The 20342-nt window shown below is 44.1% G+C and overlaps 1 protein-coding gene across 1 annotated transcript; it reads left to right on the top strand.

The window, feature by feature from the left end:
• The first annotated feature begins 429 nt into the window (after positions 1 to 429).
• VIM (vimentin) lies at positions 430 to 8643 on the top strand. The gene is made up of 9 exons (XM_008692083.2): positions 430 to 1157; positions 1816 to 1876; positions 4935 to 5030; positions 5117 to 5278; positions 5760 to 5885; positions 6243 to 6463; positions 6911 to 6954; positions 7354 to 7439; positions 8284 to 8643. The coding sequence occupies exons 1-9, from the start codon at positions 595 to 597 to the stop codon at positions 8323 to 8325; spliced, it is 1401 nt and encodes a 466-aa protein (XP_008690305.2). The 5' UTR covers positions 430 to 594; the 3' UTR covers positions 8326 to 8643.
• Positions 8644 to 20342: the final 11699 nt, after the last annotated feature.

Genomic DNA, 20342 nt, shown 5'->3' with positions numbered 1-20342 from the left:
CTTCCTGCTTCTTGCCCGCGGGTCTCCCCACCCACACTCCCCTAGCTGACCACAGCCCTGCAGCCCAGCGCCCCTCCCACCCGCCCGCCTCCTCCCAGGACTCTTCGGCTCAGTGCCCGCGACCCCTCAGGTCCAGTCCCGGGCAGGGTCCCCCACCACCGTGCGACCCCGCCTTTTTTAGCAACCAGTGGGGAGCAGAGCTCAGACCATAATCAGGAAAGCCCCCGAAAGTCCCAGCCCAACCAAAAGTAACGGGACGGTGCCCAGTCCCGGGCTGCAGAGGAACGGGGAGGAAGGCTCGAGGGCGCCCCCGCCCCAACCCCCGCCCACCCTCCCCTTTTCTCGTCCGGTCCCCATTGGCTGGCGCGGTCTGCGGCTGGGATGGCAGTGGGAGGGGACCCTCTTTCCTAACGGGTTATAAAAACTGCGCCCTCGGAGGGGTCCGGTCCTCTGCCACTCTCGCTCCGGGATCCCCCGCGCCTGAGACGCAGCAGCGCTCCCACCGCCCACACCCACCGCGCCCTCGCTCGCCTGTCCTCCCCGAGCTGGTCCGTGCCGCCGCCGCCGCCCAGCCCACCGCCACCCTCTGCAGCCATGTCCACCAGGTCTGTGTCCTCGTCCTCCTACCGCAGGATGTTCGGCGGCCCCGGCACAGGGAGCCGGCCGAGCTCCACACGGAGCTACGTGACCACGTCCACCCGCACCTACAGCCTGGGCAGCGCGTTGCGCCCCAGCACCAGCCGCAGCCTCTATGCCTCGTCCCCGGGCGGCGCGTACGCCACGCGCTCCTCCGCGGTGCGCCTGCGGAGCAGTGTGCCCGGCGTGCGCCTGCTGCAGGACTCGGTGGACTTCTCGCTGGCCGATGCCATCAACACCGAGTTCAAGAACACCCGCACCAACGAGAAAGTGGAGCTGCAGGAGCTGAATGACCGCTTCGCCAACTACATCGACAAGGTGCGCTTCCTGGAGCAGCAGAACAAGATCCTGCTGGCCGAGCTCGAGCAGCTCAAGGGCCAGGGCAAGTCGCGTCTGGGGGACCTCTACGAGGAGGAGATGCGGGAGCTGCGCCGGCAGGTGGACCAGCTCACCAACGACAAGGCCCGCGTCGAGGTGGAGCGCGACAACCTGGCCGAGGACATCATGCGGCTCCGGGAGAAGTAAGGCGGTGCCCACGCGGGGCTGCGGGAGGGAGGTAGAGGGGAACAGAGCCCCCCCCCCCCGCGAGAAGCTGCCACACCCTTGGGGATGTGGCTGGGGCGGTGGCTGCCTGGGGGACAGCGGGGGAGCGGGGCTGTGGCTGCGGCGGCGCCCCGCCCTGAACGCAGACTTTGCAGTTAGCATTTCCCCTCCACCCCCACTGGTTGCCCAAGAACACCCCGCTTCAGGTTACAGATTTCTTAAAACTACCATTCTGTCTGCAGCCGAAGGTCCTTAAAAGCGATGAGCGCCATTTCCCCAAACTTTTAGAAAGTTTCCTGGCCCCTTCTGGCGGGCTGCCAGCATGGGGCGGGAGGAGGGAAGAAAGGAGGGATGTGGCGGAAGCGAGACAAAGGGATTGCAGAGGTTCCTCGGGGGCGGGGGGGCGGCGTTCGCCTCGCAGGTTAGGGTGGCGACCGTGATCGCTTTTGCACGCTGCCGCCGAGGACCCGCTAAAACTTGCGGAGGGCAGCGCTTCTACAGGCCGCGGTCGTTGGCTGCCCGCAGAGGTGGCGCAGCAGCTCCGGTCTCGAGGCACAGCGACGTGGTGGTTGGGTGTGGCCGCCCCGCCCCTGGCGGGTTCCCAGTTCCCTTTTGGTTAATGTGCGACTGTTTCAGGTTGCAGGAGGAGATGCTTCAGAGAGAGGAAGCCGAGAGCACCCTGCAGTCTTTCAGACAGGTTTGTAGATTCTGTTCCCGCTTGCAGCCGCCGGACCCCGCCGGATCAACCCCGAGCAATTCTCGAAGTTACTTACCCCACGTCTAGATAGTGCAGAACTTCACGTCTGTGCTCAAAGCCCCCTAGTGGCAGAAAGAGCACAGGTTGGAGCTTCTGCCAGTGAAAACCCTTGAATGAGTGAAGCGGTTCCTTAGGACAGAAACAAAGTCTTTAACTTTTTACTTTGTTTCGAGATTTTTTTCCAAAGAATTTTTTTTCCGTTTTCTTTTTGCAACACACTGACATTCTGATTCTGAACAGTTACAGCTTGATGTAGACTGAGGCTTGGTAAAGTCAAGTTGGCTAACTTTTACAAGGCCACGAAAAGCACAGTTACGACCTGTGGTTTGAAATGTAAACGTATTGGAGGATAAGAAACTTAGATTCACTGGATTTAAGCCAGCAAGTTTCTTTTCTGCTCTGCGAGTTCCATGTGGCATTAAAGTTATATGGAAGTATCACTAGGCACAACTATTTTGTGATCTAATAAGGGTGAAAAGGAGCCATCTGTCCCCTGGGCTGAAAGGTATTAATGGTTTCCACGGGCTTCACTATGGAATGTAGATACAGACATTCTGGCAAGTGTGGTGGCTCTGGACAGAAATAATAGGAGTCTTTGTGTTCCCAGAGAAGCTTTGCAACAGGCTACATTCTTATTGAATATGTAATGATGTAAGCACAGTTCTAATTGGACACAAGTATTTGCTAACATCCGTTATCTAATATCTGGCCCAGACTTGTGAAGTATGTGATGGGAAAAGTTCTTAAAGCCACAAACATACCTCACATTTTGAAAGGCCTTTCTTTATTTGGTTTCTTTATTCTTTAGCACTTTCTCTTTAAATGAAGAACGAAACTAAGGCCAAAGAACGGATTTTTAAGTAAAGGACTTTTTGCTCCAAAGTTAGATAGACTTAAAGGATTTTTAGTTTGAAATTGGACTTCAAAAGCGGGAAGAGCTGCCAGCATAGTTTTATTCTCCTGAGCACTTACTGGGATGCCTATCTGAGCTCTCAGATGAATAGTCTAGAATAACATTTTGAAGCAGAAATACATTCACCAGGGGCGCCTGGGTGGCACAGCGGTTAAGCGTCTGCCTTCGGCTCAGGGCGTGATCCCGGCATTAGGGGATCGAGCCCCACATCAGGCTCCTCCGCTATGAGCCTGCTTCTTCCTCTCCCACTCCCCCTGCTTGTGTTCCCTCTCTCGCTGGCTGTCTCTCTCTGTCAAATAAATAAATAAAAACTTTAAAAAAAAAAAAAAAAGAAAGAAATACATTCACCAAATTAAATTAAGCACTGCAATGCGTGGCCCATTTTAGTAACTGAGCATTTATGACCATTACGATCATCATATCTGTAATGTTTTCTGCAGAGTAGTGAGTTAATATAAATATAAATATATTTAGGGATTAGGAAAAATCCTCATCAAGGAAGTAGAAATGTCACGTTGAACTTTTTTGTAGAGGTAAGTTATCTTCCACATCTTTTTTTTTAGGGTTTAACAAGCAGAAATGAATTTTTTCCAAGCCAGATTTTCTTTGTTATCACTCATTCCTCATTCACATTTCCATGAAGGTGAGAGAGGTCGCTCAACATTTTAAGACTGTAATGCTATAAACTGTACTCCACGTACAATTGCTTATAAGATACGAGGTATAAAAATTCTCATAACATTTCCTTGAGGGGAAATAAAATCTTGGGGACATAGCAGTTTGTAAGTGATGGAAACACAAGGGAGTCAGAGTAGCAGGATTTCTGCATATAGTGTCATGGCACGTATTTTGACCAGTCATTCTGAAACAAGCGCAGTAACTAAATTTGCAAAGTGCTAAGTGAAAAGGATAGACACACCCTTGCAGGATGAGATGGGAGTTTTAAGCGAAAATTCTAGCAGATTCAGAAGCAAAGAAAATACAGTACAGAATTCCATTTCTTTTCTTTATGTGCCTGAACTGATCTTTGCCAGCGTACATCCTGAACTGGAGTTTAAATCTAGCCTCGCCACCTGAATGCTAAATGACTACATACTTGCTTTGCATTCTAAGGATACGTTTCCAAAAGATTTGAATAGAGGGGCACCTGGGTGGCTCAGTCAGTTAAGCCTCCAAGCCTCCTACTCTTGATCTCAGCTCAGGTCTTGACCTCAGTGTTGTTAGTTCAAGTCCCATCTTGGACTTCATGCTGGGCGTGGAGCCTACTTAAAAGAAAAAGATTTGAATAGAGAATAAAAGAGCTCAGATATACACTAAAACTTTTGAAGCACAGATTTCTGTTTTATGTGTACTCAAGTATACATGAAGTGAAATCCAGTCAACCCTATTACATCATGTTATTTCATGACATTCTAAAAAAAATATGATATCTTAAAAATGCAGTGACTTTGACTTTTCTAGGTTTAAAAAAATAATAAAATCAGTCAGGGAAAGACAAATACCATATGATTTCACTCATGTGGAATTTAAGAAATAAAACAGATGCACAAAGACAAATCAAAAACAGATTCTTAGCTACAGAGGGCAAACTGCGGGTGACCAGAGGGGAGGTGGGTGGGGGATGGGTGAAACAGGAGATGGGGATTAAGGGCATGCTCACTGACACACACTGAGTATTGTACGGTATTGTTGAATCACTGTATCGTACACACGACACTAGTATAACACTGTATGTTAGTTATACTGGAATTGAAATTTAAAAAATAATGAAAAACTTCACTCATATGATGGAGATTCAGTGATGACTGACTGAGAGCAGTTTAACATTTATTTTTTTAAAATGCTGATTAGCACCTGAATACAATACAGTGGGTCACAATTCAAACTTACTAATGAAGAGAAGAAAGTATAGTATAGTATAGTAGTGGGTGATTTACAGACTTATTCAAAGGTCATAAAAGTTGTCAACAACCTTTTCATAATAAAGACACTTGAGCTCATATGGTTAATTGAAAATGAACGAATGAGATAAGCCATTGCCTTCAGCACCCTCCCATCTGCCCTGTCTTTCCCTTTCCAAACCAGGATGTTGACAACGCTTCCTTGGCACGTCTTGACCTTGAGCGTAAAGTGGAATCCTTGCAAGAAGAGATTGCCTTTTTGAAGAAACTACATGATGAGGCAAGTGGAGGCACTTTTCGTGGATGAACATGGGTGAAGTTGCCCTGTCCTGGGCATGGCTGACCTTCTGTCTGTTCTTTCTGCAGGAAATCCAGGAGCTGCAGGCTCAGATTCAGGACCAGCATGTCCAAATCGATATGGATGTTTCCAAGCCTGACCTCACGGCTGCCCTGCGTGACGTTCGCCAGCAGTACGAGAGCGTGGCTGCCAAGAACCTTCAGGAGGCCGAGGAGTGGTACAAGTCCAAGGTATGCAACCAATCCGTGTGGCTCGTACCTGCCTGTGATCCCTGCATACCCTTTAGCTCCACTCAGGACGTTGGCTTGAACTTAACCTTGAACTTCTCGTTGAAGTTGTATTTGTTGCAATAGCCTCCCTATCCTCACACCTTCTTTCTGAACTCTACTTCAGAGGAAATCCCAACACCATGCCTGTGACCTCCACCCTTCTTGAGTGAGGGTCACATATTAAATTTCTACTCAAAAATATCAATGTCAGCATTCCGCTGCTCTTCCTTTGCTGTTCAGAACAGAAATGTAGGCATAGTCTGGAGGATGCGGAGATTTGAACTTAACATACAAAATTTGGTTTGGATTATGTGCTATTTATCTATTTATTTGTTTGCTTACCCTCTTGAAGCTTTCCCCTTTTTCCAGGCAAGGGAGACTCTTAGAGGCTCTGTGACCACATCATGTGGGTGATCCACATTTTGTCATTTCTTTCTGACAGTTTGCCGACCTCTCTGAGGCTGCTAACCGGAACAATGATGCCCTGCGCCAGGCGAAGCAGGAGTCAAATGAGTACCGGAGACAGGTGCAGTCCCTAACCTGCGAAGTGGACGCCCTCAAAGGGACTGTGAGTATCAGACCCCACTCCCCACTAAAAGAGGGACCATAACCCGCTTGCCTCATTCACATTGACCAAGCGAATGGTGCTCTCTGAACAAAACTTGAAATGAAGACAAATTTTTGTTTTCATCCAAAGAAAATGGATTGTCAAGGCAGATCCAAAGAGCACTTTGAGAGGTGAAGGTTTTAGCTTACACCCGTACTCTTGCTTCTAATACTTGATGCTTGTATCCTTCACCTGCAGTTGGCGTGCTCCCCGTTTTTGCCACTAGGGGAACAGATCGCAAATGGTCTGTTACATGTTCTGGGACTAGCTGGGGGTTTTCTGGGAAGTCACATCAGAAGCCTTTCTTCTGTCCTGCAGAACGAGTCTCTGGAACGCCAGATGCGTGAAATGGAAGAGAACTTTGCCGTCGAAGCTGCTAACTACCAAGACACTATTGGCCGCCTGCAGGATGAGATTCAGAACATGAAGGAGGAAATGGCCCGTCACCTTCGGGAATACCAGGACCTGCTGAATGTCAAGATGGCTCTCGACATTGAGATTGCCACCTACAGGAAGCTGCTGGAAGGCGAGGAGAGCAGGTGTGGCTCAAGGGCTTATGCACGGGAAAGCTGCCCTTTGTTAGGAATCACGCCCCTCACTTCACCTACATGTGTCGTCTCTTCATCTGTAGAACATTTCTTCAAGGGGGCTGCTGACCACTCTTTATAGATATGGAACCTTAGGTTTGGAAGATTTAGTAACTTGCCCTGGTCAGCGTTACTCAGTGGCAGAGCTGGGATTTGAACTCACAACCCTGCGAGTGCCCACGCTTTCCCACTCTGCGATGCTTGGAGAAAACGCTCAAAGTAAAAGATTTTAGATGTACTAGTGAGACCAGTCGTAGGTAAATGCTTCTGAGGCAAACCCCTCACTTAATGAACTACAAGAATACAGTTTCTTATTCGATGAAAACAAGAAGTGGAATAAATCTGTTCCTTATTGTTTGTTTTCCAAAAATTTTACTGTTTTTCTTTGTGTCTTTCTAGGATTGCTCTGCCTCTTCCAAACTTTTCTTCCCTGAACCTGAGGGGTAAGCATTTGATGTCCCCTAATGAAAAATTTCAGCAGCTTGTAACCAGTCCGTTTATGATAAAGCATTAATTTGTTAAATGATTTTTGAAAATGCCGTATGAGATAAATTCCTATAAAACGTCCATAATTTTTTGAGCCAAGTATTGTTTTACGGTCTGTGGTGCCAGTTAAACTTCAGCTCCATGGACTTCTTCCTCTGGAGCATACACTGAAACAGTCCATCCTGATGCTACTGTGTTACCAGGCACTGGGCTTTCAAACAGGTCTTGAGTCTTGAGAATTATTTTAGAAGGGGTGTTTCCAACAATTATAAATAACGGTCATAATTCTTTGGGCAAAATAGTTACTTTTTTAAAATTTCATTTTACTCATTTTGGGCGTTTTTTTCTTTATTCAGAAACCAATCTGGATTCACTCCCTCTGGTTGACACTCACTCAAAAAGGACACTTCTGATTAAGACGGTTGAGACTAGAGACGGACAGGTTGGTATCTTTCAGTCCACACTGGCATAATCTCAGGCGGACATCGACAGCCTTGTGAATCAGCCGATAAGTCTGTCTCTCAGATAACACCTGGCTAATTGGGGAGGTTTTGGTTTCACTTGTGACCCCTCAAAAGAGAACAGGCCTCTTCTCCCGGCACGACACACAGCCAACTATTTATTTAGCTCCTTACCATGAAGGGGAGATAGCGATCTTCCTATTGTCCAAAATGAGTGATTTTTTTCCTATGCTCCTTAATTTTAGATCAGAGTACAGCTTCTTTACTTTCTAGACTCACTCCACGAGATACTTCAGTAGACTCCCTCGGAATCAGGAATGTTTTGATCCTGGACATACGGCCTTCCCTACTGACTGCCACCTGAGTCCTCTTAGGCCCTTTGACATAGTGCCAGGACATGCCGTGTTATCCGTTCATTTCTTGTTACTTTTCTACACCAGGAAAGAAATGGGCCGAAATCTATTGTAATCTTCATGGAAACTCCCCTTGCACATACACTTAAAATGTACTTGGCTGTACATTTTAGTCTGCCTTCATGGCTTTTAAGCTTCGCTCTAGGATTATTACATCCTTCATACAGTTTTAAGTTTTCTCTTTTAAGTGCTAACATTCCATAGGATACTTCTTTTGCGTGTAGGCAAAGAGCGTCTTACACACGTATCTGTCCCTTCTAGCTGCGACCTTGGCCGTGCACAGCCAATGTAACTGCCTGTCTCCACCATCAATGATACCTACTTAGTATTTTCCTTTGTCATACTTAACGGGGTGATGTAACCTTCAACAGGTGTTCTATTTGATTCGAATTTTTGTTGTTGTTGTTAACAGGTTATCAATGAAACTTCTCAGCATCATGATGACCTTGAGTAAAGAGGGCACAGACTCCGTGCAGCATTTACTACCGGCAAGAATAAAAAAAGAAATCCGTATCTTAAAGAAACAGCTTCCAAGTGCCTTTCTGCAGTTTTTCAGGAGCGCAAGCTAGATTTGGAATAGGAATAACCTCTAGTTCTTAAGAACCAACACTCTTAAAAGATTTAGGAAAAAGTTTACAACATAATCTAGTTTACGAAGAAAACTTGTGCTAGAATACTTTTTAAAAAGTATTTTTGAATACCATTAAAACTGCTTTTTTCCAACAAGTATCTGACCAACTTGTTTCTGCTTCAATAAATCTTTGGAAAAGTCTTTTGGTGTGTTAACTTATTGGCTACTATTGAACCAGTTCTCTAAATTTCAAGAGAACCTATGTGTCGGTGGAATATTTTTTTGGTCCAACTGGTGAATTTGCCACAAAAATCAAGTTTAGGTGAACTGGATAAATTCAACTTACTTCTGCTTGACATATCATTCTTAACTTTGGTCATTGTAGGTAGCCTTCACTTCTTTTCAATGAAGTTATTTAAATTTATAAAGAGATGACCTCTACTAAAATAACTTGTACAAAAATGATGGTAGGTCTTTTCATAAAATGAGCGGCAGGGGCCATGCCCATGTGTGATTTCAATTCTAACAAATAGACTTTCTAAAATTAAAGACTTTGGCTAAAGGGAACTTCTGGGGGCACACGCAGCAGGCAAAGTAGTCCAGAGTCCCCTGTGGGAGTTAGAAGAACATGGGGCACCGGCAGGGGAGAGAGGGGCTGCGGTGTCTTCAAAAGGGACAAGCCCATCAAGCTTGCAAAAGCTTGCAAGCAGTGAGAATGATACAGCCCTGAAAAGCTTCAGGCCTCTGGAGGAAGGATGTAGTTGAGGTAAATAGGGGAGGGAGGATATGGCCTGGAGGCCACAGAGTTGTAATGTTTGATAGTGTGTGTATTCTGACGGAAACTCCTTTGGGCAAAACCCTGGACTTCTCCACGTCCCAATTTCCTGTATAACTACTATCCCTTCTCCTCCAGGAAGGAGGTGGTAGGCGTTTGCCCCGTCATTTTTAGGTGCCCGCCTCTACCCCTCCTGAGTTGCTGAGGGGAGTGGTAGGTAGGTAATGCAAAGCCCCCCTAAGTGCCAGACACTAAGTGAAGTAACACTGGCTGCGATTGGCATCATTTTTGTCGTGCGGGCAGTGCAGGAGTGAAGAAAGGATGGGCTGCAGAAGTGACCCCTAGCGGGGGGCGGGGGGGTGACTTTACATCCTAGTTTGCCTGGGTGGGCTTGTTCTTGAAACATTACTTCGTAATAGTGCCCCCTTCAGGCTCATGGTTGTACTTGTTTGGACAATAGATTATATCTGGTCATCCTCCCCTCACTGTCATCTCACAGGAAAGGATGTTTATCCTGAGAGCTCTTGAGTGTGCCTGCCCTACCCCCAACCCCCCTATTTGAACAGCTGGTGTGTTAAATGGTGCAATCAGCATTACCACAGCAAACATCCAACACTCAGGGCGCTAACAGACATTTTCTATTTGATTTTTGGTTTTGCTTTCTGTCCGTTGGCCATTCCTACCACCATCCCCACCAACCCTGTTTTTCCCACCTCCTCGGCCATTTCTACTCCACCTCTGGCTTGGGAGCATTATCCAGGGAAGATACAAGCTCCAGGTTGGTTTTCTTCAAACATGTGACCTTTTATTATTAAAAAAAAAAAAAAAATCAAGCTATGGTTTTTTTCCCAGGAGGAAAGGAACCAGGATAACAAGGAGTTCTTCCCCTAAACTTTGAGACTGGTGGGTTCCCCAGCCTTCAAAGTCCCTTACAGCTCTTTCTAAAATTACCTCCCCAACATGGCAAAGATGAGCCTCCCTCATCTGTGACTGTCAGAAATTAGCCCTTCCTGAAAACTGTCGTAGGGTCTCACCTCATAGGAATTCAAATCTCGTTGAGTCTTTTTTATTTTTATCTTTAATTATACTTCTAGCGTTTTCCTTATCTTCCACTTTGAAAAACTAATAAAAAGAAACTATGTTCTTACCACCTATGGTGAAACAAAGATTAACGCTTGGTTCTTTTATATATAACATTAATCCAAGACTAAAGGAGATTTAAAAAAAAAAAAGAAAGTAAGAGACAGAGTGAAGGAAACAATGACATAAAGTGGTGGCTGGAGAAAGTTACCACGGGGACTGTGAGCTCCAGAGAAATAATGTGAAAATTGAGTCCAGCTCAGTTCTCTCACAGTAGTGACAGATGGAGCTGGGGGCGGGGAATGAGACAAATGTTGGACTTAGTCCCAACACACCTGAAGGAGGATTCACCTTCCCACGACCAGCCTCTGACAAAGGTACTGGGACAACGAAATCTTTCTTTTGCGGGTGTGAGGCAGAGGGGTGAATGCTGGGGGAAGGGGGATGGCAGGGAAGGGGAGGTAGGAGGACATGGGTTTCCTCTCCTGTTTTCCTGAAGAAAGCAAGGAAAAAGCAAACACTATGCCTGCAAGAAGGCTTTGTCTCCCACCCGCCAGGCTTCAGCTGAAGGAAAGGTCTGTATCAATCTCTTTCAGAGGCCATAACAAAATACCACAGCCTGGGGCTTAAACAAAAGAAACGTATTGCCTCACAGTTCTGGGGGCTGGAAGTTCAAGATGAAGGTGTTGGCAACGCTGGTTTGTTCTGAGGCTCCTCTCCTTAACTAATCTCTTCTTACAAGTAAACAAGTCACATTGAAATAAGGACCACCCGTATGACCTCATTATATCTTAATTACCTCTTGCAAGACCTTATCTCCAAATACAGTTACATTCTGAGGTACTAGGGTTATGACTTCATATGACTATGGGGCTGTGGAGGAGGGGACACAATTCCGCCCCTAACGGGATCACTGTGAAACATTTGGAGAACATTCTCCTTGACCATATTAGAAAGAAGTCTGTGATAGAGATTTTCAAAAGTGCTTAAGTTTACCAAGTCACTGGTGATTAATATACTGCTGAAAGATTTGTGGCCATTTGTGACTATTAAACTTCTCCACTGTTTTTAAAGTCCCTATTCACAATGAAAGCAGTTTCAGGTACATTCTTCAGAGACTTTCTACAAACAGCCATCAGGTAAGTCAGGCACTAGAGGAGGTGAACAGGCGGCTGTGGAAGGCCCTTGGGAGGGTCAACAGAACTAGTGAATAGGCTTTCCTCAGATGAAGATTTTCCACAATCCAGGGCCAGTATAAAGCTATATTCTCTTAGAAAGTTTAACTTTCCTCTGTGTATCAGGCACTGTGCTGGGTGCTGGCTGTACAAAGTCAGCTTCCTCACTGAGTTCAGAGCCTACCAGTCTAGAGAAGAAGCACAGTGCCATGGACTAAATATTGCTGTGCCCCCCCCCCAATTTCATATGTTGAAATTCTGAACCCCAGTGTGATGGTATTAGGAAGTGGGGCCTTTGAGAGGTAATTAATTAATTAATTAATTTGGGGAGCTTGAGCCCTTATGGATAGGACTAGTGCTCTTGTGAAAAGACACAAGAGAGCTTGCTTTCCCTCTGCACTGCTACGTGAGAGACTATGTGAGGTTGATTTCTGCAAACCTGGAAGTGGGCTCTCACCAGACACCGGATCTGCTGTCACCTTATCTTAGACTTCCCAACCTCCAGAATTGTGAGATGCACATTATATGGTGTTCGTTATAGCAGCCCAAACTGACTAAGACAAACAGGAAATGTGTGTACGGGGAGTTGGATGCATTTTACTTCTCAAATGTTGCAAAGTAGCTGTATAGGTCACTTCAGTTCAATTCAGTTCTCCTTTCCTCAGCTGGAGCCAACATGGAGAAGGGTCAGGTTCTGTCCTTGGAGTTCAGACTGTGGACCCTAGTCCTGACACTGGTCATAATGCTGTGTGGGCCTCTGTCTCTCCAGAATATGAAAATTTTCCTATCTTCCCCTTTACCTTCTTGGTCATATGAACTGTAGTAATGTATATATACAAAATATATATTATATAAAATATATAAAATATATATAATATATATATAATTATATAATATATATATACATATATATATATATGTATATATATATTAACACACACATATTTGTATTTATTTAAAGGTCCTTGTCTGCTAATGTTAAGATGTGAATCACATGTGAATTTGTTTATATTGTCTGTTTTCTCTTTTGGTTTTTGATTGTTTGGTCCTGTCTTTGGTATACCTCATAATTTTTTTCTGGATGCTGAAAATTTTTAAATGAATACTTGTTTAGGCTCTGGGCAGCATTTTCATCCTCTAAAGAGGAAGAAAAGTTTTCTTTTTCTTTAACTTTTTTTAAAAGATTTATTTATTTATTTGAGAGAGAGAGAGAGATAGCATAAGTGGGACGGGCAGAGGAAGAGGGAGAGAGAATCTCAAGCAGACTCCATGTTGTGTGTGGAGCCTGACGTGGGATTTGATTCCAGGACCCTGAGATCATGACCTGAGCTGAAACCAATAGTCAGAGTCAGATGCTTAACTGACTGGACCATCCAGGTACCCCATGTTTTCTTTTTATAGGCAAATAGAGTACCAGTGGATCATCGTGATCTGGCAAGGGCTAATTTTAGCCTTTGTGAGGGCTGGTCTATTTTAACTTCATTATCTTAATACCGTTGTTACTTCTCAAGTGTGTCTCTAGGCCCTAGTGTGGGGGACATTTCTGTGTCTCAACTGTGTCAGAAACTGTGTTTATGAAAGCCCTTCCACACTGACAGATCTTAATTCTAGCCTCTGCTTCTCTAGCACTGTGCACGTGCTGAAATCTCTGCTCAATTTTTAGCCTCCCTGCCCCTGTTTCTGTTAGGTTTCTTGGTGTCTTGCCCTAAACCAACGTAGTGTATGAGATGGCCAACAACTGGAATGCATCTCTGTCTCCTCAACCCAATGGGAGTACCATTCTATGTTTCAGCTCTCTCCCTCATTTGGAAATTAGCCTCCTGGGAAAATAAGGTGAGTCTGGATTTTACCTTGGATACTTTCCTTCTCTTAAGGAGTATGGCCCTCAATCTCAACTGTGTTGGTTGCTTTCAAATACATTCAAACAGTTGTGTGTGCGCGCGCGCGTGTGTGCGTGTGAGTGTGTGTGTGTGTGTGTGTGTGTATTCCAGCTATTGTACTTGTTTCCATGAAGGGAGAGATACTCAAATTACCTATTGTAGCTATGAAACATGCAATCGCAAAACTCAGCAGCTTAAACCAACAGTATACAGTTTTCTAGATCAACTCAGCTCAGCTAGGGAGAGTTTACTTGGGATCATTCATGTAATTGCAGACAGTTGGTCACTGAGGCTGGGTCATCTGGAGACTCAACTGGATAGGACATACAGGATGGCATTTCATTATTATGCCTCTTGCCTCAGTGCTCCTTGGTTTCTTTCCCTNTCCACATATGGTCTCAGAATCCAGGGCTTAGGCTTCTCACAGCACAGTAGCAGGACAGTTATATTCTTTATGGTGTGACTCACTGCTAAGAGGCAGGAAACAGAAATGTCCAGGTTTGATAAGGGCTGTGTCTGTAAGTAACAGCGTAATTTCCGCTATAATCTATCAGTCAAATAAGTCACAGACACCATCCAAATTCAAGGGTGGAGAAATAGACTCTACCTTTTGGTGTGAGAGTGGCAAGGTCGCAATACAGAAGAACGTGTAGAATGAGGGATAGTGCTGTGGCCATCTTTCAAAAACATCATCAGCCACATAAGCCAGCTACTCTGTTGGGGTTTGAACAGGAAGTCCCAATCAAACTGAGCTCAAGAAGATAAAGAAAACTTGAGGTTTCTCTTGAAAGAAAATATCAAGAACAGATTGTCCTAACTATTGAGTTCTGCCAAATGTTTAAAGTACCACTCCCAAAACATCACAAACACCTCAAAATCATAAAAATAAAGGAATGTTTTCTAACTGATTATATGAAGACAAAGACAGGAAATAGGACATGACATTTGCAGATAACTTTATTCATGGATATAGATGCAAATATCCTAATGAAACATCAACAAACAACTTATGTTGGTTAAGTTTCTTTGAAAAGCCAAGACTGGATGGGCTGTACAAGAGATGTATTGTGCAGGATAAATGGAAAGACACAGGAGTGGAGATGGGACTGCCATTTGACCCATGCGCTGAACCCCAGCAACCAGAGGCTCCTCACTTCCTTCCCTGTCCTTGTAATGTGCAATCCGCTTGCCTTCCCTACTCCCAGAAGCTGCCTCAAGAGCATAGCCTTAAGAAAAGTGAGGTGGTGTTGAGACTATCTGACAGTATAACCAGTTAAGACTATACAAACATTTACAATTTGCCAGACAGATATGGAGATCTACTCTTGTGGCCAAGACAAGCCTCGCATCTAAGTTCCCTGGCTAATTAAAGCTGCCATCTACCAACCTACCAACCAGCCTCTTTCTTTGATCTCTCCCTGCCCACCCTGTACAGGTGCTGGTTTCAGATTTCACTCAGTCAGCTGTAGGGACATTGCAAAGCAATGTAAGGGGAGAGGCCACCATTGTATACCCAAAGCTTTTTCTGTAGGCTTTTTGCAATATGGACCCAGAATTCTCTTTCTGGCCACCTTCTTGATGACCTTGAAGAAGTGCCTCCTTGAGAAAAGAGATGATGAGTGAATGGTTTTAATGTCCCTTTATGTCTTGCCGAAGACGAGTCCATACCTAATTGTTCAACAGCTACATGCACAAGAATGAAACTTGACCACTCTCTCACACCATACACAAGATAAACGCCAAATGGATGAAAGACCTTGATGGGAGACATGAATCCATCAAAATCCTAGAGGAGAACATAGGCAGCAACCTCTTTGACATCGGCCACAGCAACTTTTTTCATGACACATCTCCAAAGGCAAGAGAAACAAAAGAAAAAATGAACTTGTGGGACTTCATCAAGACAAAAAGCTTCTGCACAGCCAAGGAAACAGTCAAAAAAACTAAGAGGCAGCCCACGGAACGGGAGAAGATATTTGCAAATAACACTACAGATAAAAGATTAGTATCCAAGATCTACAAAGAACTTCTCAAATTCAATACCTAAGAAACAAATAATCAAATCACAGAGATATGAACAGACACTTTTCCAATAAAGACATACAAATGGCTAACAGGCACATGAAAAAATGTTCAAAATCATTAGCCATCAGGGAAATTCAAATTAAAACCACCTTGAGATACCACCTTATGCCGGTTAGAATGGCAAAAATGGACAAGGCAGGAAACAACAAATGTTGGAGAGGATGTGGAGAAAGGGGATCCCTCTTACACTGTTGGTGGGAATGCAAGTTGGTGCGGCCACTTTGGAAAACAGTGTGGAGGTCCCTTAAAAAGTTAAAAATTGAGCTACCCTATGACCCAGCCATTGCACTACTGGGAATTTACCCCAAAGATACAGACGTAGTGAAGAGAAGGGCCATATGTACCCCAGTGTTCATAGCAGCATTGTCCACAATAACTAAATCGTGGAAGGAACTGAGATGCCCTTCAACAGATGACTGGATTAAGAAGATGTGGTCCATATATACAATGAAATATTACTCAGCCATCAGAAAGAACGATTTCTCAACATTTGCTGCAACATGGATGGGACTGAAGGAGATTATGCTAAATGAAATAAGTCAAGCAGAGAAAGACAATTATCATATGGTTTCACTCATTTATGGAGCATAAGAAATAGCAGGGAGATCAGTAGGAGAAGGAAGGGAAGAATGAAGGGGGGATAAACAGAAGGGGGAACGAACCATGAGAGATTGTGGACTCTGGGAAACAGACTGAGGGCCTCAGAGGGGAGGGGGGTGGGGGAATGGGATAGACCGGTGATGGGTATTAAGGAGGGCACGTATTGCATGGAGCACTGGGTGTTATACGCAAGTAATGAATCATGGAACTTTACATCAAAATAGGGATGTACTGTATGGTGACTAACATAATATAATAAAAATTATTATTTAAAAAAATAAATAAAATAAAATAAAAATTTCAAAAAAAAATCCATGACCAAAATTAATTTTATATAAATATATAGTCTGACATTAACTCCAGAAACCTACATTATGTTTGATGGTCTCAAAAGCTTTTCTCTTCCCTTTCACTGTCTATTTCACCACAGCACAACAAATCCCATCTTTCAATTCCAATTAAATACAGATAACATAAACTATCTCTGTATAATCTCATATGTGTAGGGTTATGGGCACAGTCAGATAACTGAATGTTCTCCTCACCACCTCCAGATAAACTCGCTTCCCCTGTGTGATTCACTGATCATAAATTGGTTTACTGCAAGAAATAAAAATGGATATGTGGAAGCTGTCTCCAGGTAGTAGACAGAATGAACTGCCCATGAAACAACGCAATCAGCTCCAGGCAGGATACGTTTCAAAATGTTTCTCCCTGTGGGGTTTGACAGAAACAGGCAATTTTTGTCCCCCTTGCCATGTGCTTCAGCAAATCATCCTGGCTGTTCTGAGTGGTCACCTTTCAAGCCCACGAGTTACCATTGGAGTTCTTTTGCTTCGAACTGACGGGGCAATGCTGAAGCAGAATGTCATCCGTGAAGTTCCAGGCTGTTCTATTTGAGAATTGGATACATTCAGACCTGTGCTGGCTTTCAGTACCATGGGGTAATGACATTTTTTTTGGTTTGACCATAAAGTCCTCTTGACCATACTGTGTAGATAAGATTTTATAGGTTTCCACTCAAATCAATAAAGAACAAGTGAGATTTTGTGAGGGGAAGAACCATCTAAAATGGTTGATCAGAAAAACTACGAAGTCGCTATTCCAAAGCAACTCCGTGTTCACATGATTTGGCTAATGGCCCTTCTTTTAAATAGACTTCTGTGAATAAAGTTTGGGTTCATAAAATTGGAGTCTACCATAATGATACAAAGTTGAATTTCGAATAAGGCCAAAGCTTGAGAAGATGAAGTATAGCATTCAACCATCTGCCCAGAGGAGAGAGAGGCGTGCCTTTAAGGACGGAGGAGCCCCAGAGCTATCGCATGGCCCAGGGGTGGGCAGCCTTTCTTGATGTATTAATCAGATTCAGCAACAGCTAGACAGCCTTTGGGAAAGATACCCATGCAACTGGGCCCACATGTAGCTTCCAAGCTGCCATTGTGGTTGCTCCATTCATATGCCCATTGTTCCAGTCGCAGGCTGGTCAGTAACCATGGTTGGCTAATGTCAATTGGGCCGAATCATTTTGTCAACTTGGTTGCTCAGTGTCTCTTTTGTGTTGAGATGCTTTTTGGTAGGCGTTGATATGTGCTACAAAAATCTTCACACCTTCCCAGCCCTCCTTGGGTCTAACTGTCCAGACCTTTTCTTTCTAGGCCCTTGGCCAGCCAGCTAGGCTATTGGTCTCAGCCTCTACAGTCAATGTGTTCTAGATCTGAACATTGGCTCAGTATGAGTCTGAGCAAGACATCACAACTTTTGATTGGGTGACTGCCTTCTGCTCCTCCATCCTTGCCTCCTTCCGGTTACAAAAATTAAGAGGGATCCCTTTGGCTATTTTGCTTATAAGGAAGCCAAAGTCTATTAACAATTTCCACAACTTCCTGTGGGTCAAGCCATGTTGGTTGCCCTTCCAACTTTGCCAGTCATTATGGTAACTGTGACTCGTTGGCTTCTAATGGTTAAGAGACCCCTTGTGGCCCCATCCTTTTTTTAAAGGATATTTTATATTAAAGACCTGTTAACAAAGTCAGCTCTGCGTCTGTCTCACCTACCATCAGTCCTGACCTGCAGAATTCATCTTACCTCCCTGACTCGTCCTGCTCCCAACCATGTCTGTTCAGGTCTTCCATGAAGCAGAAGCCAAGACAGGTTTAGGCTGGCGGTAGCCTACTGGCGGCAGTGGTTAAGAAGCAAGACAGAGGTGGGTCCTGAGGTGTGATGGTCTGAGACAGAGAATCAGCAATGTTCCATAGCGGTTTTCTTTGTTTTTTTCTTTTTCATTTTTTTAATCTAAATTCAATTTATTAACCTATAATGTATTGTTGGTTTCAGAGGTAGAGTTCGGTGATGCATCAGTCTTATATAATACCCAGTGCTCATTACATCACATGCCCTCCTTAATGTCCATCACACAGTTACTCCTTCCCTCTACCCCCCTCCCCTCCAGCAACCCTCAGTTTGTTTCCTATGATTAAGAGTCTCTTATGGTTTGTCTCCCTCTCTGGTTTCATCTTGTTTCATTTATTCCTCTCTTCCCTTATGATCCTCTATTTTGTTTCTTAAATTCCACATATCAGTGAGATCATAGGATAATTATCTTTCTCTGAATGACTTATTTCACTTAGTGTAATACCCTCTAGTTCCATCCACGTCGTTGCAAATGGCAAGATTCCATTTTTGATGGCTGAGTAGTATTCCATCGTATATATATATATACACTACATCTTCTTTATCCATTCATCTGTCGATGGACATCTGGGCTCTTTCCACAGTTTGGCTATTGTGGACATGGCTGCATAGTGGGTTCTCTTGAGGGAAGTTCTGAACCTCCATGGCTACCTCACCCAGGACCACACAATAGTTCTTGTCAAAGAAGAACATTTCTTTAGACATAGCAGAATCTGCAGAGATTCTTCTGGTCCCCCAAGGAGAAGAAAGTATTCCATGATGAGCCTGAGGGGTGTCCACTACTTTTTCACTCTCTTGTTTTCTCAGACTGTGCCCTGACTGTAACTGTGTCTGAGGGAAGGACCCATTACTTAGCTTACCCATCTCGTGACAGCCTCTCTTTAGCTACATGGAAAACTTCTATAGTCTTGAAATAACCATTTTCCTTTAATATCATCTTCTTGAAGAGACTTCCCATGACTTTCTCCTTTAACTTTCTTTTCCTTTACCTTATTTTTCTCCAACATACTTATCACTGTCTATATAATGTTATTACCTACTTGAGTGTTTGTTTACTTGCTCATTTTTCCATGTCTCCTCTTAGAATATAAATTCCATGACAGGTGAGACCCCCATTGCCCTGTTCACAGCTGTATCTTCAGTATTCAGCACACACATGCCTGACACACACAGTATGTACTTCATATATGATTATTGAATGAGTACTTCGATGATTAGGCAGGCCAGCCTCCCCCACACAAATCTAAAACCAGCCCCTGGAGGAGGGAATGAGGACAGAGAAAAGATGTTTCTCTAATTCCACTATGGATACCTATATTACCAATATACCTCTTAAGGATCTTATAAATCAACCATTTCAATGCCCATTTTGCAGATGAGTAAACTGAGGTTCATAGACATAATACTCACAAAGCCACCCAGCTAAGAAATGATGGAGCTGAGATTTGAATCCAGACCCAAATGGTATGCTCTCAACCACTATAGGATGCTAGTAAGAACAAGGACAACAAAACCCCCAAACCTGGCTTCTAAATTGATGTGCTCTTACAAACAATAACCTAGCTCCATCTCCAGACTTCTTGAGTGGAATGACTCTCACCATCAATCTACATAATTGCTAAATTACAAAACAGGCATGTGAATAACCCTGAAGTGCTTCTAAATTTTCCAACTAACAACTGCTTACATCCTCCCCTGCAAAGTGAAGTAAAACTGTTTGTTAATCAGACCTCAGGAGGGCTTAACTGTTCCACACAGAATATCAGAAATCTAGAGAACCATTAAGTCATTACCTAGTGCCAAATTGAATGCTACAGCGTATTTTTCTGGGATTTTAACCTGTCTAGCATCTAATGACTCAGAAAGTGTGTCTCTTATTTAATCTCTCTCAAGATTTGTTTCTCACCAAGAAGCTACTAATGACCTCCCTTGTCAGGGAAGTTAGTCCCTTCAGATACCTGTCAAATAATTTTATGTAGTTAATCTAAAGCAAAGGTAAAAAAAAAAAAAGTAGCAGAATGATCCTGGAAAGCAAACAAGAAAAAGCTCTCAGCTGGGAAGCGTCTAATTGTCATTAGCACCTGTACTGCTGGTGGGGGCATGAGAACACCA

Source organism: Ursus maritimus, unplaced genomic scaffold (assembly GCF_017311325.1).
Source record: "Ursus maritimus isolate PB19 unplaced genomic scaffold, ASM1731132v1 scaffold_31, whole genome shotgun sequence".
Lineage (NCBI taxonomy): Eukaryota > Metazoa > Chordata > Mammalia > Carnivora > Ursidae > Ursus > Ursus maritimus.
Note: the sequence above shows the minus strand (reverse complement) of the source record. Positions and strands in the feature narration are given on the sequence as shown.